This window comes from Brassica napus, chromosome C8, assembly GCF_020379485.1.
Source record: "Brassica napus cultivar Da-Ae chromosome C8, Da-Ae, whole genome shotgun sequence".
Taxonomy (NCBI): domain Eukaryota; kingdom Viridiplantae; phylum Streptophyta; class Magnoliopsida; order Brassicales; family Brassicaceae; genus Brassica; species Brassica napus.
Window position 1 is genome coordinate 29,411,572 of NC_063451.1, and position 22,519 is coordinate 29,434,090.

Here is a 22,519-nt window from a genome sequence, read left to right on the forward strand (position 1 = left end):
ACCTGTGATTGAATAAAAACGAGTCCATCTCGTCGTTCATTGCAAGCTCCCACTTGATCGACTCATCAACTTGCACAGCTTCCTCATAACATTCAGGCTCGCCTCTGTCTGTGAGCAGAATGTAGTTGAGCGATAGAGAGAATCTTACTGGCTTTCTGATGATTCTGCTTGACTGTCGTAACTCCGTGACTGGTGTATGTGGGACCACTTCAGAATCATCACTTTCTTCAGCCTCACCACTCTCGTCTTGAGAGATTTCTTCTTCTGCTGTTGCGGTATCCTGTGGCAACTCCGGTATCAGGATATCTTCTAAGTCAACAGCTCCAGGCTCTTTCTTCTCTGAATCTTCTCTTAGCTTATCCTTGTACAAAGCTTCTTTGTTGAACACAACATTCTTGCTGCGGATGATCTTCCGATTTTCATCATCCCAAAACCGGTAACCAAACTCCGCGTTACCATAGCCGATGAAGTAACACTTTTTAGACTTCTAGTCAAGTTTACTTCTTGCATCATCATCATATGAACATAAGCTAAGCATCCGAACACCTTTAGATAAGAAAGATTTACTTTCTTTCCGCTCCAAACTTCTTCTGGGATCTTAAATCCCAAGGTACAGACGGTCCTCTGTTTATTAAGAAGGCTGCGGTATTGATTGCATCTGCCCCAAACGTCTTTGGCAATCCACAGTGCAATCTCATGCTCCTTGCACGCTCATTCAAGGTTCGGTTCATCCTTTTCGCTATTCCACTCTGTTGAGGCGTTCCAGGAATAGTCTTTTCTATCTTGATCCCATTATCAGCACAATATCTCTTGAACTCGTCGCTGATGTACTCTCCACCATTATCAGACCTTAAACACTTCAACTTGAGATTCGTCTCAATCTCAACCATGGATTTCCATATTTTGAAAACCGAAAACACTTCATGCTTGTTCTTCATGAAGTAAACCCACACTTTTCTTGTGGAGTCGCCGATAAAGGTCACATAGTAGTATGAACCTCCCAGCGATGCAACAGGAGCGGGTCCCCACACGTCATTGTGCACCAGCTCTAACTTCTCAGATTTTGGCTCTCTTCATCCTTTAGAGAAACTAACTCGTTTCTGTTTCCCAAGGATGCAACTTTCACACATCTGATGATCCACCGTCTTCAGATTCGGAAGAGCACCATTTTCCACCATGAGTTTCATCCCTTTCTCACTCATGTGCCCAAACCTACAATGCCACAACTTGGTATGTTTGGCATTCTCGACAACAGCAACAATGTCTTGATAACTCGTCGTCATATAATGAGTGCCTCTTTTATGACCTCTAGCCACCACCATGAAACCTTTCTTGACTATCCAGGCTCAACCACCAAAATTAACATCGTGCCTCGTATCATCAAGTTGACCTACTGAGATAAGATTTCACATCAACTTTGGCACATGTCTGACCTTCGTAATCTTCCACACACTTCCGTCTGACATCTTCAGGTTGATATCTTCAGGTTGATATCTCCAATACCAACTATATCAGCAAGATATACCTTTCCGTAATTTTCCGCAACATAATTTTCCATGATGTTATGGTGCGGTGTGGTGTGGAACGACGCTCCTGAGTCAAGAACCCATGAATCGACTGGGCTATCAGCATAGGATATTGACGCTTTGGTGGTACTTGTAGCTGCATCACGAGCTTCAATTTTCCTCGGGGAATCAACAGACACTACCAATGCAACAGCGATTTCACGTGTCACTACATTGGCTCCGCCTCTAGTGTTGTATTCCTTCTTCGGTGGTGCTCGGCAATTCTTCTTAATGTGACCTGTTTTTTCTACAATTCCAGCACTCTGCAGGCTGTCTGAATTTGGACTGCCCTGTCAATTCCTTGACTTAGATCTGCCATTACTCCGGTTATCTGGGTTTCTCCCTCTGTTTTCCACGTTGAAAGCATAGCTCGTTGATGCTTCCCTAGAGTCTATCCTTCAAACTTCCTCGGCAAGGATACAATCTCTAACAACTGGTAACAGAGCTTGAGTTACGGTGATTAGTCAAATTTTTTGTGGAGTTACTATTCACATGAACAGTAATTCGTGAATAGTGAATTTTGTCGGTAACATCGGTTTATCGACGTAGGTGTTCTAATACACGGTGGTTCCAGAAACGATGGGAGTCGAAGACGGTTTGGCGCACAGTATCAGAAAATTTGACGGTACAGATTATGCATTTTGGAGAATGCAAATTGAAGATTATTTGTACGGAAAGAAGCTTCATCAACCGCTGAGCAAGAAGCCTGAGAAGATGGATCAGGATGAGTGGGAGCTCCTTGACAGACAAGTTCTGGGTGTTATAAGGTTAACACTGTCGAAAAACGTTGCTCACAACGTTGCGAAGGAGAAGACCGCGGAAGGGCTCATGAAAGTTCTCTCTGAAATGTATGAGAAACCTTCGGCAAACAGTAAGGTGTTTCTCATGAAGAAACTCTTTCATTTGAAGATGGAAGAAGGTGGCCTGGTTGCCGCACATGTGAACGAGTTCAACACGATTGTCAACCAACTGTCATCAGTTGAAATCGAGTTTGAAGATGAAGTGCGAGCACTGATTTTGTTGGCATCTCTGCCAAATAGTTGGGAGCCAATGAGGGCAGCGGTTAGTAATTCTGTGGGTACTCAAAAGCTCAAATTCAATGATGTTAGAGATCGTACCCTTGCCGAGCAAGTTCGAAGGATAGACTCTGGGGAGGCATCAACGAGCTCTGCTTTCAACGTGGAAAACAGAGGGAGAAACCCAGATAACCGGAGTAATGGCAGATCGAAGTCAAGGAATGGACGGGGTCAGTCCAAATTCAGACAGCCGTCAAACATCATTGAATTCAGACAGTCCACCTTATTGTTTGCCGAAGGTTTCTCATACATATCAGAGAGAACTTTCATGAGCCCTTCCGTGGTCTTCTCCTTCGCAACGTTGTGAGCAACATTTTTCGACAGTGTTAACCTTATAACACCCAGAACTTGTCTGTCAAGGAGCTCCCACTCATCCTGATCCATCTTCTCATGCTTCTTGCTCAGCGGTTGATGAAACTTCTTTCCGTACAGATAATCTTCAATTTGCGTTCTCCAAAATGCATAACCTGTACCGTTAAATTTCCCGATACTGTGCGCCGAACAGTCTTCGCCTCTCATCGTTTCTGGAACCACCGTGTATTAGAACACCTACGTCGACAAACCGATGTTACCGACAAAAATTCACTATTCACAAATTACTGTTCACATGAATAGTAACTCCGCAAAAAATTTGACCGATCACAGTAACTCAAGCTCTGATACCAGTTGTTAGGAAATATGCGGTCAAATTTTGCGGTAAACCAGAATTTATAGGAGCGGGAAAAAAACACACACAGAAAATTGTTAACGGAGTTCGGCCAATGTTGCTTACGTCTCCGGACCTGCTACAGATCTTTTATTATCAACCAGGGAAATTTTACAAGCTCACAACTCACACCCCGATCTCAAATACACTCAAAAATTAATTACTCGTAATTTCTTAAAGAAGATTTTTTGTGAGAAAAAAAGTTTTTTTTTTCTCTTTTCTTCTCTTCTCTCGTTCTCTCTCTGTTTTCTTCTTTTGGGATGTCTTTCCTCTTCACCTCAGCTCTCCTTTTATAAGCATGAAGAAGTTGTTTGGTGAGCTCACAATCTTTGACAAAACCAATGTCAACCATGCCGTCACCGTCCATGACAATCAACACGTAAAACGTGTTTTAACAGTCTTCCCTTTTCTAGAAGTCTCTGGAGTCTGGAATTCATGTTGGCTATTGCTCAACGGTCTCTGAATAAGTGAATAAATGGAAAAGGATTTGGTATTTTGTTCTTTCGCCATTATTGAGAGTAAGTAATGTCCAGAGCTGTTTTTAATTTTAGTTCCTCTGTATGATTTGTGACGAATGCAAGCGTTTTTTTTCAGCGATGGTGGAGAAAACAAAGTGAGGAAATCAAAAGTATTTTGAAGGGACTTATACGCTCAGGCCAGCTAGAGCACATGTATGTAGGTGATCATTTGTGTGTTGAGTTTTCTTGTGTTGTGTGTGTGTGTGGTTGGTTTCTTATGGGGTTTTAATTGTGTTGCAGGTTTTGAGGAAGCTTGTTGATGATGCCTCAAGATTCTTAAACGATAAAGGAACCAAGGCTGGTCGCATTGCTGGTTTGGATGTTCTTCGTAGTATCAATGACCCCACTGCTGCTTCCTTGGCTTATGGTTTTGAAAGGAAGAGCAATGAAACAATTTTTGTCTTCGATCTTGGTTGTGGCACCTTTGATGTCTTTGGTACTTTACTGTAAACCTTTGCTATACTTTAAACAAGTGTTAAGAAATGTTTAATAATTTTTTTAAAGAACCCTTAATTAAGAAACTTGCAATGAAACATATAAATGTTCAAATCTCTTAACTAAGTCTCTTAATTCACATTTACTATTTAAAAAAGTGTTAAAAATAATTAAGAGATCCAAAAAGGATCTTTGGAATAATGATGCTCTTAGACCCAACACAAGTCCTGGGAACTGATTATTTCATTTAATTAAAAGAAATAATATATTTTCACTTGAATAAGCAAACATTTTATTTTATTTTCTTCAATTTTTTTGTCAACTTTTATTTTATTCAATTTTAAAACAGAACAAACAAATATTTGAGAGAGGATAATGAATCATTATCGAAACTAGGTCCGTTTCCGCGCTACGCGCCGATTAATTATTTATATTTATCCTTTTAAATTTTTTAAAATAATTATTTTTTTCACATAAATAATAATTCTCTTTGATAAAAAAATGATATGTGATTGTTTCTCATCGTATTTTACTTGGTTCTGTTGATACATTTCATTTGAATAAGCAATTTTTTTTTGACATTAACACGATGTTGATAAGTTTAGTTTATTCATTCTTTTAGAGCTAATAAATTAGATTATATTTATTATTTTAGATATTAATATTCAGAAAATATATTCTTATTTTTGTCTCTCAAAAATTTAAAACATAAAATTAGCATTATAGTTTTATAAATATTTATTTTTCGAAAATCAAAACTCACATAAAAAAAATTCAAAGTAATAATTATATTATTATCTTGATAATGATGGTTGTTAAAAATGTCGTTATTAACATATTTAACTTCATTTTAAGCGATGATGTCAAAAATTATCGTTGAATATATGTCAAAAACCATCATTGTTAATGATTATATGAGAAACCATCACTTTTAACAGTGATATGTTTGAAATTTTTATTATCAATGATGATATGTCAGTTTTATAAAGCAATCTTGTAATTTTAAAGATTTTTTTTAATTAAAAAGGATATTTTGATATTTTGAATTTTCTAATTTTTTTGAATTTTCTAAATTTTCATTTTCATTTTTCATTTTTATGTATTTAATTTAATTTTATTTATTTTCTGATTTTAATTTAATTTTCGGAATTTCTAATTAATTATTTATTTTATAATTTTCTGATTTTTTTTTTTAGTTTTCTAATTTTTATTTAATTTTCTATATTATTTAATTTTATTTATTTTATAATTAAATAATTATTTTTTGGAAAATCACTAACATATCATTATTTTTATCTGTAAAACATGTCAATTTTTTATTTGATGAACAAATAAGTTAGATTGAAAGTTTTAATGATAAATGTTAATTTGAAAATCAAAAGTGCTAGCAAAAAAATTTGAGGGTTTAAATTGTAAATAGGTAAAACTTTCAGAGTTTTTTTTATGTTCTTTCTTTGGTTAAATTTTCAAATGTCTTATAATAAGTAAATTATAACTTTTTAATAAACTAATTTATAATTAAACTGTTTGTTGTCTATAAATTAGTTTCAGGCTTTAGATTATCGTTGCCTTCTGTTTCTCCAAGTTTGGCTGGGCTGTTTACTAACCCCACATGTCTATCTCTTCCCCCTGTCATTGTCAAACTCATCTTTTGCATGGGTTTTGCTTCTTATATGGTAAGATTCGATTTTAATCGAAAGCAGATTAAACATTGTCCTCTAGAGGGGTTTGTCTGAATTTCTTAATTGTTGTTCTCCATGAGCAGAAGCTTTGCGGATAAGAAAGCCGTCAAATTAGATCACACATTGGCAAGAGCTAACCTCCGAAAGGGGTATGATATTGTCATCGTCTCTCTGTATTTAATATGATGACACTTTGATGATATATTTAAATTTGGGTTGAAACATGATATATCTTCGTACACTATTCTGTATTTGCAGCACTGCTTGTATGAAGCTAGAAGAATATACTACTGCTAAAGAACCCCAAGAAAAAAATGCTTCTGTCGCACCAAATGATACCAATTAAGTTTAAGAAGATGATGGATGAATGCAGTCTTCGCACTGCATGCATTACATCAAACCCCCATAGTCCATAGGTATAGCTTAAGAAAAAAAAATTCTTATGAAAGATGATCAATATTCTTTTCTGATCAAAGGAAGAGAAAGATTGGTTTAACATATGCCACCAACAGATTTCTTGATCTTTCTCTTCACCTCATTATTTTCACCAAACATATTAACACAAATTATTAAATGCATAAATTATGTAAAAAGTTCATTAAATAAAATGTTATCGACCAAAAAAAATCCGGTGTTTTGAAAAAACAAAAACTCAAACAAATACCAAATTACTTCTTTCCACCCACACAATATAGGAAAATATAAAAATATCTTTTCCTATAGAAAAAGTTAGTTAGGCTTATGGCTAGTGTTTGTTACACAGCTTACATGACAAACTTAAAGAAGGAAGGTCATACGTAGCATAGATTAGGTGGCAAAAGAATCAAGCTAAGTGTTCACACCATTTGATCAAGAGCTCTTCGAAAAAAAATTCAAAGAAAAAACGTCATACTTTCTCATTTGCTATGTACTCGTCCAAAATCCAAAATCCAAAGGACACCCCTCCTGTTATTGCCATATTTCATGAAAATAGATTTCATGTACAACATGGCAATCTCTTTTAGCGTCCACCAACTCGTTTTCTTATTCCTCTCTACTGCCAATGTATGACTCTCTTCCTGGTCTCTCCACTGCCAATATAGACTCGCATCTTGGTGGAAACAAAATGCTGCATATTAAGGCCATAAGTATATCGTGCGAGTAATCTGCACAACATAAGCTTAAAGTTGAATCTATTCCCAACAAAGAAAAATCTCAAATGGTAAAAAAAAACTGCAACAAAGAATATATATGTAGGAATTAAGGAATTGATCAATATAAATTCTGAATATAGTGATAGTTTTTCTTGCTTTATTAATGTTTCATGGAACATCATCAGTATTCTTTTCGGAAAAGGAGACCAATAGTGTTGAGTTAAGCGTTTTTTACAATGCATAATCTAAGAATGAAGCTCAGTAACAAAATTGTTAGAAACCAAGAAAATAAGTAATAATCAGTTATATCATCATCTTCAGCTAATTCAGACCATATGTATTTATTGTAGTAAAGATGCAACTAAACTCTTAAGATAGACCAGATCTTGTAAAGAACCAATGACATGATTGTTGTATGTGGATATATATATTAGCTAATCAGAAATGACAATGCTTAATGATAGTAACACATGGAAGATATTTGTTTGTTTTAGCTATTTATTTTATGTTTCTGAAAGCAATATCAAATCAGTTCCTGATGATACAAACGTTGCTGGTTGGTGTATCCATGTATCTCATCTGCCACTATAAAAAAGATAAACAGCATCAATAAAAAAAATGCAGTCCAAATAATAATGATTTGATGAATGAAAGTAACACACGGAAGATATTGTGTGTACATAATAAATTGTAAACTCACTGGCAATACATCTTAGAGCCAAAACAGATGTGATCCGAAGTAAAATCAACCAAATAATGACAAAAAAAAATGATAGCAAAGAGACGGAAAACCAAAAATATTTTGTTTATTGATCACATTCACGTTGTCTTAGCTTCACCAAATGTCTATGACAATTTTGGTAGTCATTTGTACTAACTGGCTAAGGAAACTGAGAGATAAGAGCAAATACTCCAAGTACGTGAACCCACCATGTACTATGCATGTACCACTGGAGTTTGCCAATACTCTAAAATCATGTGCTTGGTAATCCATAGACAATTTAGAGATGCACCAGTTTTAATCTCCTCGGTCATAATCTGAAAAGAAGATAGAGATTAAAAAAGGATTTACAAACACTAAAATATTATTCATATTTTCCTATTTTTCTGCACTACTCTACATTTTACTTACCCAATAAACCATACAGAATAAAAAAGATCTATTAGAGAAAGTCTAAAATTTGTAGCAGACGTACTGATCCCTAATAAACATGTAACCATCTATTGACTGAAGGAGGGAAGCACCAATAGCTTCAGCTAAGTCAGTCTAGGTAAACTGCACACCATAAGTGTAGAACAAAAACATTAGGCAACACTCATCTATATTTGAAAGCCACAACTGATCATGAAGAAAAAGAACCAATATAAGTAAGCACCAAGAAACACAGTAATCTCGTAATTAAGAGCCGAGCTTGAGCTTGCCATGATTTCTTGGTTGTAAAGAAAACATTAGAAATTCTGCCAAAACTTTACGCCGAGTGAGCTTTAAGAAAGATAGGAAAAACTATCAGAACATAACACTGAGAGACCCAAATCAATGAGTGGATAACACAATGTTCTCATATACCGATGGAAAATGTGTTCCGATGACGTTCTTTGTAGCCACTTGTGCTTGTCGTGTGGGTGTGAGAAATCACTCGTTCAGGGGTAGGAAGTTGAAGAGTGACATCAAAATCCACGCAGTATAAACTGTGTTATATGTCTACATGATGATATTATACTACCTCCATTCCATCGCTTTTCCATCGCCGTAGATGTAGTTTAGTAAGGGGAGGTTTTAGGTTTTGTCTAGATTTAGGTTTAGATGAAGCGACTTATATAAGAGGAACGAAACCATCAAGAAGAGATTAAAGAGGAACATTGATTGATGAGAAGGGGATTCACGGTAACGGTGATTGCTGAGATCGGAAACGGGGAAGAGGGAATGAAGAGTCGTCGGATTCATCGATTGATAGGAGATGAGGTTTTTTAAACTGGACTGGATAATGGGTCATTATTTGTTTTTAAGAGATAAACGTGAAGTTCAGTTACTCTTTTCAATGGACCAAACTATGTGACGTGGCAAAATGGGAAGCTCCTATTGGACGATTTTTTTAAATGACGTGGCATATCTCTCATTTGAGCTTATTTTCCTTTTTAGTATGGTAAGATGATGTCCCAAAAAGTGGGGGGAAGTTACAAAAAAAATAAACATATCCAAACTAAAGTTGTGGATACAAAATGAAACAAATTTGATGGGGCCCGTCATACCTCCCAAAAAAGGAAAAACAAAATCGCAGATTCTCTCTGCTAGCTTCAAAAATTCCAAAGAGACACAGAGCCATCATAACAACTCTCATCCCCATTCCACGTAGGCGAAACCTGTTCTACAAAACGATCACCTAAAAATTCGTCCGCGAAATCATCGAACCCGGGAAACAACCCGAAATCCGAAGCAAAATTACCCGACCCGACCGTCGGAAGCATACTCAAAAACTCCGAATCAATCGCCATCGTCGTCGAAGGAGACTCTTGCTGCTGCACCACCATCTCACTCGCCACACTCTCTTCCGAATTAGCGAACCTCGCGGCGGCGTCTCGGATCTCCGATCGCGACATGTTCCCTCCGCCGCTGATCGCCGGAGGATTATCCGGGAAATTGAACTTGGTGCCGCTTCCTCGGAGGCAGTAAAGAGCGGCGTCGAAGGCGCGCGCCGCCTTCTCGGGAGAGTCGTAAGATCCCAACCAGATACGCTCTCTGCTGTTGGGAAGTCTGATCTCCGAAACCCACTTCCCCCACTTCCTCTTCCTCACGCCTTTGTACTTTGACGACGACGGTCCCTGATCCATCACTAAACCAAATATAGAAACAGCAAACCAACCCGGTTCAATTCAATTCAATTCAGTACGGTACGATTCTGCTTTGGTTTAGCTCTGCTCTTCAGTGTTCAGTTAACTCTTAACTCTTGAGTTTGTTTTGGTTATTATTTGAATTGAATTTGCCGCTTTAGGGCTTATATATATACGAGAGAGCGAGGAGTTGAAAACTGAACAAGAGAGAGGCTGAAGAGTGAGTTTTTGACTTTGTACGGCGCGTGAAGAAGAAACGAAAGTCAAAAGCGCGTTTGTGCTTAGTGCTCGAGTAAAACGCCGCAAAGTGTCAGGGTTATTTGGCACGTGGCAGTTTGAATGAACCAGGCTGTCTCATTGTGTGGTATACGGGTAAGCTCAGCAGAACTAACAGACTGTTTGGTTTTGCGGCCTCTATGCGTGTATGATTAGTTTGAAAGTCGTTAGCTTTTGGTTGAAATCAACAAACCCTTAAGGGAGAGAGAGAGAGATCTAACTTATTTGGATCATATTTTTGCAGGCATCTCACGTCAGCCTACAACGACCATGAGTTTATTCCCTTGTGAAGCTCCTTCCATGGAGATGGAGGCCGCTCAAGATGTTAAACCCAAGAATCTGTTTCCTAGGCAACCTAGCTTCTCTTTTTCATCTTCCTCTCTCCCCAAGGAAGATGATGTCCTCAAAATGACACAAACTAATAGACTGTTTGGTTTTTTGATGTCCTTGTCCTCTCTTGTTTTCCACGAGATTTTAATCCTTTTTGTTTTGTTTTTTCTAATTTAAAAGTTGACTATTTTGCTGAGTTTAGTGTTTTCCCAGAGAGTAGTAACAAGGAAAGTGATTACTGAATATGATTTTGATTGCATTGAAGTAACTGTATAGAGACACTAGTAATACACTTTGTCTTCGTTTTGGTTGCTCACAGGTTATGGAAACAAAGAGGAAGACAAGAAGATCAAGTTAGAATGACAAATCAAATCACTGTCCTATATATACCTTGTAGTTTGTTGATTTTGATGTATATTTGCATCATTTTGTTTCTATCTGTTGAATGAAGCTGCAGCGGAAGTGTCTTCATAATGTACTTTCCAAGCATTGCCGCTGTCCGTTTCGCTGCAGACTTGGTTTGTAGCTGGGATAGCTGCAAGATCTCCGTCTAAGCTCATTTGCTGCACTTCTACTGATGATAGTATCTTTATGTTTTGCACGCAGTTCACAAACTCTCTGAAAGAAAAAAAAACAAACAGACCGAAGGATGGTCAGAAAATGTTGACTCAGAGGAGATTGTTAAGAGCATGTTGTTGGTTGTTGGGTCTGGAACTTACTCCCAAGGATCATCACCAACGAGCAATATATCGTTTTCGTGATCTGTGTAGACGAGTTTCCAATCAGAGGGTCGTGGATCCTCCAGCTGTCCTTCGATGCCAAACATTCTCGCTAAGTCATTCCTTAGCTCTTCGTATCCGCTATAACGGGTAACATCTATTGATCTTCCTACTGATCCTCGTTTTTGAACCTTCAAGGAGTTTATAAACTTAAGTTGCAATAAGATAATAAGCTTTGTTTAAGAGAGAGAAAGACTCTCTAACCTTTGTATACGTTCGCATTCGTTGAGCCTGATTAGGCCAGAGTCCACCACCATTCATGATACCTGAATCATTGACGCCACCGATCTCATTTGAGCCTCCGGACTTAAAGGGGATGCTGGGAATACCAAATGACTGAGAACTTATTGCAGCGCTCGACAGCTCTGTCTCGATGTCTCTTGGTGCGTTGCCGTAGGTTGGAACCAAGTTCTGAAAGTCCTTTTGTGAATAGAGAGCATCAGAAGTAGTTACGGCTTCAAGATTACCAGCGAAAGCTAAGTTGTTTCTTTGGCAATCTCCAAATGATGGTAGTGGGAAAGCCTGTTGCTGCTGCTGTGCAGTGCCAACGGCATCAGGACAATACGTTGTTCCCGCTGTGGATACATTGATTTGATCAGCAGCACTCCTCAGATTGTTCCGGCTCTCGGTTTTTGTATAAAGCTCTTGGACTGGATCAGGTTCAGGTACAGATACTGCTTGTCCTTGTTGTTGATTTCTGCTCAGGAAATTTGTAGGCGAAATATTGTCATGTATGGTGTTTTTGGCGGAAGGCGAGGTAGAACAAGAAGGAGGAGCTTCTCCATCTGTGTGACCAGAATGTGATCTTCTTCCAGCGGCTACAAGAGGCTTGTTATTCATATGTCCTTGTTGCTGATGGTGACTCAGCTGAACCTGTGGAGGCTGCATGAATGTTGAAGCTGAGAATGGCTGTTGATTCTGAGACGACAGCAGTTGTTGCAGTTGATGGCTTTGTGTCTGCTGCAACGCGGCGGATAACTGGGGCTGTAAGGACGAGCTTACAGGAGGGATTGACTGCTGTTGTTGCTGTAACTTCTGCAGTAGCTGCAACTGAAGCTTCTGTGAGGGACTTGGTTGTGATGGTTGCTGTTGCATCTGGAGTTGCTGAGGATTTTGTTGTAGTGAATGCATAGAAGACTGTTCTTGCTGGTTTTGGCTACTGTTATGCAATTCCATTTGCTGCTGAAACTGCAATTCTTGTAATGTCATTTGAGATGAGCCCTTGTTCTGGTTGTTCATTTTAGCACTACCATTAGAGAGCATTGACTGCTGCTGAAGCTCAGATTGAGAAAAGCCAGTAGACTGATTCTGACAAGAGACAACACTCACGCCATTGTTTGCACAACCTGCGTTAAAAACCCCTTGCTGCAGCTGTTGGTGTGACATCTGTACTTTTTGTTGTTCTTGTTGTTGAGATTTCACCATGGCTGGTTGTACTTGCATCTGTTGACTGATATGGCTACTAACCATGTTCGGTTTGTTGAACTGGGAGTTCACTGGAGAGAGGTTAGGTGATTGGAAGTTAAACAGCTTTGAAGGGTCGTTGGCAGCAAAATTGTTTGGTAGGTTATAAGCGGATGGTAGCTGAGTAGTAGTATAACCAGCTGACAATGTGTTGTTCTGCTGCATACCCATCCACTGAACCAGGCTTAAACCAGGAAACATCGAACTCTGTGCGTCTTTCATCCCAAACTCTTCTCCCATCCAAGGCATTGCTCTCTTGAAAGCGTTTTCCATGTCCAGCTCATCATCTGCAACAGAAACCTCTTAAGGTTAGTATCCATAAATTCAATCAAGATAGATGAAAGACAAATTTGTGGATTAACATTATTGCTTAATTTAATAGATTTAGAATAATTTAGATCGATTTAAACCAATATAAAAAGGTTTGAACCGATTTAAATAAATTGGACTTTTAAAAAATTATTTCTGATAGGACCATTTTGCCGCCTAGTGGGCACCGCGTAGACCGATTTTAGAACCATGGGTGGAAGTAAACATTACCTGGCATCCCCGGTTGCCTCGGGTACTTTGGTCTGAAAAATGGAGGAGGGCATATGTAAAAAGGAGTTATAACTGGTTCAATCTCCCATATAGATACTCTGCTTGGTCTATCTCCAGCTGTTGACTCATCCCATCCTACCTGAAGATTACGCCATTGGGAGCCTTTCCATCTAACAGGATCAAGATCACTAACACCGGTGACTGTACCCATATACCTACGAACCCCACAATCCTCAGTCTCAAACATCATCCGAAACCTCATTACAAGAGACACTTGAGCGTACAACGCTTTGTTGTATTTGGCTAAAGGAACTACAAACTCTGAAGGACTCGCTCTTGGATTAAAGAAGATGGTAAAAGGGCTGCTATTGGCATTAGCATGAGCTGCTGCTGCAAGTATACCAATGTGCATACTGTCGCTGGATATGACCGATGAGGAAAGAGTCGGTGTTTGTCTGTTCGCACGTCTTATACCCAACATGAGCTGTGACTTCTCATCTCTGCAAAAAAACGGTATTCATTTTAAAACCCCCAAAGTCCATTTCTGCGTAGTGTTCTGATGGCTCATACCTTACAAATAAAACTGAATCACCAGCTAATAGTCTCTTTGTGCTAACGAAAACGCTCCAGCCTGTGGTGAGCAAGTGTCTTTTTGGTTGGCCTGAGATCAGACAACAAATCAGATTTGAGTTTTTTTTTCAGTCTTGTAAAACCAGTTCTTGATGTGGATTCAAACCTCGGTAGATATGTCTGAAGGTCCATGTAGTGTCGTGTAAATCTTTAGCTACAATCTCTTGTGCAGGCGGTTGCATTGAGAAGTCCTGTTTTAAGCATCCTCAGAACTCTTAGCAAAACAGATGAAGATATGAGACAAAACAGTTTGAGAGTAGCTTTTGGTCAGAGACGTACAAGAGGAGGGAAGATTTTCTCAGCTGCACGGCGTGGTACAGAGAACCCACCGTGTGAGCTGGTGTCACTCGCTGTAAGCGTCTTGCAGAAAAACTCAGTAGGTTGTCTGTTTAGCTTCAGACCCATATCAGAAGCTAGCAATGCTTCTCTGTCGTACTGATACACATTTTTAGATGATCAAAGCAAAGATCAGCTTTGAAGTTCTCAAAGTTAAAACCAAGAAAGACTGAGGATTCAGACCTTATTCACAGGTTGAAGAGTCATTTGTGCATAGACTTCATCTGTCTCGGTATCAGCCTGATTCAGATTTTCACAATAGTCATGATTAGTTCTTCTTCTTTCTGATTTTGATTTACAAGTTGGGGGACAGAAGAGGCTTACATGTAGTGTGACACTGTGAAGCAAGCAAATGAGCTTAGAAGGAAGGTTTGGATAATTTGGTATAAAATCAGTTTGCTTCTGCATCGATGCTGCAACCTGAAAAGATTCCATTGATCATATTATTACTTTGGACTGATGATTGCAGTTAAAAGGGTCCAAGTGTTTTTTTTTTTTTGTGTTTGGAACATACTTGCTCGCTATGTCCTTGGGGGAAGTAAACCACAAGACTTCCCACAGGAGGTAGTGAAACCATAGGGCCTGCACAAGCGTGCCATAGCTGAGAATTGATTGGTTTCTTCTCTCCTGTTCATCACAACAATGAAAATATGTAAAGTATGAAACTTTATATTAAAATTTGCTTCATTTATGTGTGACAAGTGACAACTACTGTATCAAACACACTGAAACGAACTAGATTTGTGGCTTTCTGCTGACTCCATGTTGGAATAGAATAACACAAACCAAGAAAATCACAGAACATGAAATGCAGATACTGTGATGAAATTCAAATCCAGAAAGCTTGAGAAATTATTTTTTATTTCTTTTTTCACTTAAAACATAAAAAGCTCGTACCTTCGGTTGAATTGGGATGGAATCCATTTGATGGAGCTTTCATGGTATCCAGAAAGGAAAGAACAAAACAAAAGTTGTTTTTTGTTTTGTTGTCTCAGAAACAGAGTTCTTCAACAAAATCAACTAAACGAAAAGAGAAAAGAGCATTCTGCTAAAAGAAAAGAAACAAAAGCTTTTTTTTTTCCTTTGAAGTTCAAACGAAAGATTTAAAACTTCATAGCATCAGTGCAAAATTTAAGCTCTTAAAAGCTTTGAAACTTTTATTTTCAGATTCTCAAGTGTTTTATTTGTTCCTTTTTTTTTTCCTTTTCTTTTTGCATTTGAGATTTTAAGCTAGTTTGGGATCGGAAAGATGAAATCTTTTCTTATGGGTTGTGACGTGGCACCCCACTTGATGTCTTTTTCTTGTCGGTCCCACCTTTTAGTTTTGTATTACATTTTTCATTTTATCTTATAGTCATTTTAAATATTTTTAGTTGTCGACAAAAAATATATTTAATTTTAAAATATGGAAAATTAGGCCTGTAACCATACAAAAACATAAATTCATTAACTAACCAAAATCTCTCCATGAAGGATCTCCTACTTTTTCTTCCTATCTCTTCCTTCTCTCTACGAATCTAATTTTCTTTTTTTATTATTTGGCAAATAAGCCCATATGTAATTTTGTATTCGTTGATGGAATTTATTATGAAGATATTGTACTTTTATTTCGGGTTCGGAATAATATGAAAAGCTTTCATGTTAGAAAAGTTCTCGTATTGTAAATAAAAAATTAATCAATAGAATAAAAAAAAATTTGCCAAAACTAACTCACAACTTGATTTTAACCCCAAACATATATCTAAACTTGAATCAAATGCAAAACTAACCTAAAAGCCTTGTGAAATTACAGTTCAACCCCTTGCGACCAAACAAAAAAACAGAAGTCATTTTTACGAATATAGCCCCAGTAAGTCGTCTGAGTCGTCTGAGATGTTGGAAGTCGTCTGGACGACTTCAAAGTAAGTCTTCTGGTGTAGTTGATCTTAAAAATAATTTTTAAAATTTTTAAAAATATTTTGATAAGCGAAAAATTAAAATCATGTAATTATAAACAGTTTTAAGTGATATAAATTAAAATATAACAAAATTGAATTGTTTTCAACATAGATAAGTGTAGGTAGTGAATCATGGTATTCTTTGGTCTAGGGTTTGACAACATATGTTGTAGTATTGTATGTATTCTTAAGGTTAGATTTTGGAAAGCTTGAATGTTTTTTTGAAAAATTAATTTTTTACCTATACGTGTTTATTTTTGTTTATAATAAACACTTTTGAAGTTTAATTTGATTTTATGAAGTGTTTAGTTAGTTAATTAAGTTTAGGGGTTATGTTTCTAGACGACTTACATTTCAGTCGTCTGGTGAAGAAATTAAAACAGACGACTTACATGTAAGTCGTCCAAATATTCCCGCCTAAAATTTTTAAAAAAATTATTTTCCCGCTTAAATAATTTAAACCAGACGACTTACTTGTAAGTCGTCTGAGAAGTCTTCTATTTTAGTTTCCCGCTAAAAATATTTTAATTTCCCGCTAAAAATATTAGAGTCTTCTGGACGACTTACAAGTAAGTCGTATAGGAAGTCGTCTGAATCAAAAATATTTAACCTAATTGGATTTTTTGTCTCCCTATATAAAGAAAATTTTACACATTCTCTCTCTTTCTCTCAAATGGCTGCAACAAATTAAAATGTAATGTTCATCATTCTAAAACTCTTCAACCTCTCTCTAATCTCTTTGACTTGAAAACACCAAACTTTATATGAATTTTTCAGTTTTGTTTCATGTCTTTCTTACTAATCTATCTTTTTTTGCAGGTTTTTAATCAGATGGTACTCATCTTCCACTCATTTAAAGGTAGATCTATTAATTTTATATATGTATTTTTGTGTGTTCTATAAAGGTAGATTTATCTAATCTTCCACTCATTTTCTCTGTTTTAAGTCATTTGAACGTTTTTGGATATGCAAGCTTTTCATATCTGGATTTGATATGCAGGTTTTTCAGATCTGGAAGACTTCTGTGACGACTTACTTGTTAGTCGTCTAAAATATAAAGCACTAGACGACTTCCAGGAAGTATTCCAGACGACTTCCAGGAAGCCTTCCAGATGACTTCCAGACGACTTCCAGGAAGTCTTCCAGACGACTTCCATTTCAGTCGTCTGGACTTCCTGGAAGTCGTCTGGAATTCCTGGAAGTCTTCTAACGAAGTCTCCCTTTCATAATAGATCTGAGCGTTTTGGTAAGTTTTTATGTCTGATTTTTCTTCATTTGGTAACTTCTTGTTGTATAAAGTTCTTACTTTTTTCCCAAACTAAAACTCTCCAAACCCACTCTAATCTCTTTGACTTGAAAACGCCAAACTTTATATGAATTTTTCAGTTTTGTCTCACGTCTTTCTTAGTAATCTATCTTTTTTTGCAGGTTTTTAATCAGATGGTACTCATCTTCCACTCATTTAAAGGTAGATCAATTAATTTTAGATATATATTTTTGTGTGTTCTATAAAGATAGATTTATCTAATCTTTCACTCATTTTTCTGTTTTTAAGCCATTTGAACGTTTTTGGATATGCAGGTTTTCAGATCTGGATTTGATATGCAGGTTTTTCAGAGCTGGAAGACTTCTCGGACGACTTACCTGTTAGTCGTCTAAAATATAATGCACTAGACGACTTCCAGGAAGTTTTCCAGACGACTTCCATTTCATTCGTCTGGACTTCCTGGAAGTCGTCTGGACTTCCTGGAAGTCATCTGGACTTCCTGGAAGTCATCTGGACTTCCTGGAAGTCGTCTGGAAGTCGTCTGGACTTCCTGGAAGTCTTCTGACAAAGCCTTCTTCCATATCAAGTGGAGTCCAAGCTTGTCTTTATAGAGGAATGATCTATAATAGTTTTGTTTGTGGTATGTTTTGTGATTTGCATGTCTACTCTTTTAGTTGTGAATTTTTTGTAAAATCAGTAATAATGTTTCCCAAGATGTAATACATGTGCTAACAATGTGTTTACACATTTACAAATCAATGAAATAATAGATTTCAATAGCCTTTTTCTTATCTTTGGATTTCTCATATGCAATAATAAACTCCAGTGGCCTTTTTCTCATCTTAATAAACAAAATGTTGGTAGCTTCATATTGATACAACATTTTAAGAAGCATTTTAACCCTTCTTCCAACTCATAACAATAATCATCATTAGTGTCTATAACAAAGACGTACTTCATGCGTTTTAGTTATCTCGAGCAAGTTCCGAACTTGTCTATCACTTGTAACATGAATAGGAGGAAGTTCTGGAGCCATCTGTTGTAATGAGTAGGTTAACTCCACAGACTCTGTGTTCATGTCCAGGTTATAATCTTCTTGAGCCATTGCAACAAGATCAGCATGTGTCTAACCTTCACTCAAAAGTAACATTCTCGCTCCTTTGAAATGATCAACCACAAAATTCCAACATCCATCTTTCAACAACCATTCTCCATACACTGCATGTAACTGACGCATCATCTGAAAAAGTCAAAATAAAACACATTAGCAAACTTAGAACAAAGAAACGAAAGTTCATTAAAGATCGAAGCGGACGACTTCAATCTAAGTCCTCCTGACGACTAAAATATACGTCGTCTGGTCAACGCAGAGGTTATTTTTGCAATTGACTTTGAAATCTGTTATTTCAAACGGCTGAAAAATAAGTTCTCTACTTTTGTTTGGTTAAAAAAAACTCCAAAAAAGCTAGACGACTTACATTTCAGTCGTCATAGGTTAGTTTTGCATTTGACTAGATTATTTTAGAAGTTTGACTTTCCCGGACGACTTACATTTCAGTCTTCTGGTGAAAATTGAAATATCAATATTTTATTAACACTAGACGACTTACAATTAATTAGTCATAGGTTAGTTTTGCAATTGAAAAAAAAAACTTCAATATTTAATTATACTCAGACGACTTACAATTCAGTCATCCGCCCGACGACTTACATGTAAGTCGTCCAGGATTTTATTCCGAGATTCTGGTCAAACCTCGTAAATCCTAGACGACTTACATGTAAGTCGTCTGACGGACGACTGAATTGTAAGTCGTTTATATATAATTAAAAATTAAAGTTTTTTTTTTCAATTGCAAAACTAACCTATGACGACTTAATTGTAAATCGTATAGTTTAAAAAAAATATTATTCTTTTAATTTTCACGAGACGACTGAAATGTAAGTCGTCCAGGAAAATCAAACTTTTGAAATAATCCAGTCAAATGCAAAACTAACCTATGACGACTGAAATGTAAGTCGTCTAGGTTTTTTGGAGATTTTTTTGTAATCAAACAAAATCAGACGACTTAACTTTCAGTCGTCTCAGAAAACAGATTTCAAAGTCAATTTCAAAAATAACCTCTGCGTTGACCAGACGACTTCCAGGTAAGTCGTCTACAGCCAGACGACTTCCCATGTAAGTCGTCTGACGAACAGATATGGAAAAAAACTTGATGTCATACCTTAAATTGGTGAGATAACTTCCTTAGCACACATAAGGCTTCTCCAGGCACATAGAATCTCAAACGAAAGTGACCCACCCAGAATTGTTAGCTTCTATGACTCCATGAACCATAAAAAATGTAGAATCAAAATCTTGGTTTTTTTTAGCTCATTGTGGAGAGAAAGTGAGAGATATGTTGTGTTTGGTTTACAAGAATGGAAAAAGAAGAAGGGTAACTCGATTTTGGGAGCATTAAGAGCTTCAAATTGGTTGTTCATGGTGGTTGGGGTATTGATGACAATGACAGTCTTGTAATTACTTGAAGATGATGAGGGTGAGAGAGTAAAAATGTCATTTTCGAAAAGAAAAAAAATTGATGGCGTTTTCGTGAATTATATGAACTTGTGGGGTGAATAGGGAAAACTAATTTCCAAAAAAAAAGGAGGTTAGTTTTGTGTTTGACTTTGAGTTGTAGGTCAATTTTGCAAAAAGCCCTAGAATAAAAAGAGTTGTTAAAAAAATTTATTGATGAGTAGTAGGCATGGGAATTTGGATCTTCGGATCAGATTCGGTTCGGATCTTGTCGGATCCGAGTCCTTTGGATCTTACATATTTAGAGCTAATATGATAATTGGAATTTATCGGGTTTGATTCGGGTCATGTCGGATCTGGATCGCTTCAGGTCTTATATAGTTGAATCCAATAGAGTAACTAAAATTTGTTGGTTTGGATTTGGTTCGGTTTTGGGTTGGGTTCGGTTCGGATCCTGTCAGTGTCAGATCAGGCCCAAAAAATACTCAAAAACACACACAAAAAAACCCTGAAATATTTAATACCCGAAAATATCCAAAATTTTATCCAAAATCTGATCCAAAAACATAAAAATACCCGAAATTTTATCTGATTATCCAAATTTTATTTTTGAAATTTTAAATTTTACCCGAAATCCAAAACTATATCCAAAAATCCATATTCAAAATTTTTAAAAAATACCCATGATACTAAAAATATAATGAAACACTCATATATACCTAATATATATTAGAAGTTTCGGATACCCATCGGCTCTCGGATTCGGGTTGGGTCAGGTCCAAAACCCGCAGATCCTTTACAACAAAACCCAATAAGATAAAAACATCGGTTCGATTCCTACCAAACATGTTGGTTTTGGATCGGATCTTCGTGTCCAGGTAAAGTGCCAGAGCCTAATGATTAGGTTCGGAGGACTGAGAACTGCAAACCAAGTAGAGTAAACATTAAATATTTTAGTAACTAGTTATAAATTATATAAACTCCTTTTTACCAGAAAATATGTCATACTTTCTTATATACAGAATTTTTGTTACTCTCTTCATTTCTGATTGATACAGAAAATCAACGTTTTAAAAAGAATGTTTCAAAAACATATAGTTTTTCATTTTCTATAAATTTTTATCATGTGATAATGGTAAATTGTAAAAAAAAAAAAATTAAAATTAACCATGTTTATTGAAAATTTCTATTGATTTTAAAATTATAGAATAATTAAACATTCTTATTATGAAAATACCAAAAGATAAATCTTTTCTAATTGCATATTTGTTATCAGTCATAAACTGTAAGTCGTGTGTAAATTAATTATCAACTGGTCCAAACTGAGACATGTCCGTATAGTGCGAGAAAAAATAACGAGTCATAACTGCAAAAAACATTGGAAACAATTATTTTAATACCCTGATAAAGGTATTTTTAGTTTCTTAATTATGATTATAATAGTATTCCTTTTGATATTTACGACAGAGACCGCGATGTTCCGAAGATTACAGGAAGACTTCGAGGATGTGAGCCTGTCTCATATTCTTCGAAGTAGGAATGGTCGAGCGGACACGCTAGCGAAAGAAGCGAGAAGTAGAGGATATATCTTTTTCCATATAGATCAGATCCGCACAGATGGAGATGCTCTTCGGAGAATCGACTCGTCTGCCACCACTTAATCTAACTCAAAAGGGTAGCAGAAAAAAAAAATAGTATTCCTTTTGATACGAAATGGAGCACCCACTCGCCGCAAAAGGAGGAGAATTTCACATGTTTACAGAGCTACGGACATCATTATACTCTATTTAAAAGCTAAGCTTCATGTGTGATAATTATTTTTCAGGGAAATCATTATTAATCTTCATGTCTTGTATAATAAAGTAGGGTTTCTACATTATGTTTGAAGTGCTTTACAATTAATCTGGACAGGAGTGGATGGTAGTTCCTTACTTTCAGCTAGCTCTCTACGAGACTACGTATAAATATAAATTGTGGTAAAGCCTTTTGCTTTTGACGCCATCTTTCTTATTGATTTAAAATTAACATAGTCATATGATTAAACTTTTGTTTCTAGAAAGCATGTAGTTTAAATTTTCCGTTTTTTTTTCTTCATTTTGACTTTATTTTAGCTGTTCAAAGTAATTTTATATCTTAGGATTAAACAGACATCTATGTTTCTGCGAGACTGAAACGAAGAACTAACATTACGTTGTTCACAAGTTCTTTAGATACGAGGTAAAACCCCTGTTCGGGAACGCGCTAGGCGCTACTCGGGCGATCGGGTTGGGCCTAGCGCCTAAAGAGAAAATCGGGGATTAATCGGAAATTATACGGGACGGAATTTTTAGATGGTTTACTATGTTATAAAACATGTTAATCTTTAATTGTGTATAACATTAATACATTTTCATGTTTAAGATTGTATAAAACACACAAATAGAATATATAAACTTAATATAGTGTAATTTTCATCAAAATTATGAATATAAATGATATTTATAAAATTTTAGATCAAATAA

The 22,519-nt window shown here is 36.5% G+C and overlaps 2 protein-coding genes across 2 annotated transcripts; both read right to left on the reverse strand.

Annotated features, from left to right (window-relative positions):
• Positions 1–9,302: 9,302 nt before the first annotated feature.
• Positions 9,303–10,267, reverse strand: LOC106431860 (ethylene-responsive transcription factor ERF017). Its single transcript, XM_013872699.3, has one exon. It carries the CDS (start codon positions 9,942–9,944, stop codon positions 9,411–9,413), a length of 534 nt encoding a protein of 177 aa, XP_013728153.1. The 5' UTR covers positions 9,945–10,267; the 3' UTR covers positions 9,303–9,410.
• Positions 10,268–10,785: 518 nt separating this feature from the next.
• Positions 10,786–15,530, reverse strand: LOC106431859 (auxin response factor 19). The gene is made up of 11 exons (XM_013872698.3): positions 15,197–15,530; positions 14,814–14,926; positions 14,624–14,719; positions 14,483–14,539; positions 14,243–14,398; positions 14,070–14,154; positions 13,904–13,994; positions 13,334–13,833; positions 11,534–13,080; positions 11,270–11,460; positions 10,786–11,168 (listed from the first exon to the last, which is right to left on the reverse strand). Exons 1-11 carry the CDS (start codon positions 15,237–15,239, stop codon positions 10,985–10,987), a joined length of 3,063 nt encoding a protein of 1,020 aa, XP_013728152.1. The 5' UTR covers positions 15,240–15,530; the 3' UTR covers positions 10,786–10,984.
• Positions 15,531–22,519: the final 6,989 nt, after the last annotated feature.

Excerpts from the sequence above, each read along its gene's own strand:
- LOC106431860 (XM_013872699.3), bottom strand. The coding sequence starts at position 9,944 with ATGGATCAGGGACCGTCGTCGTCAAAGTACAAAGGCGTGAGGAAGAGG.
- LOC106431859 (XM_013872698.3), bottom strand. The coding sequence starts at position 15,239 with ATGAAAGCTCCATCAAATGGATTCCATCCCAATTCAACCGAAG. Across the intron at positions 14,155-14,242 it reads AGAAAATCTTCCCTCCTCTT|GACTTCTCAATGCAACCGCC; the intron begins GTACGTCTCTGA and ends TGCTTAAAACAG. Across the intron at positions 13,995-14,069 it reads CTTCAGACATATCTACCGAG|GCCAACCAAAAAGACACTTG; the intron begins GTTTGAATCCAC and ends GTCTGATCTCAG.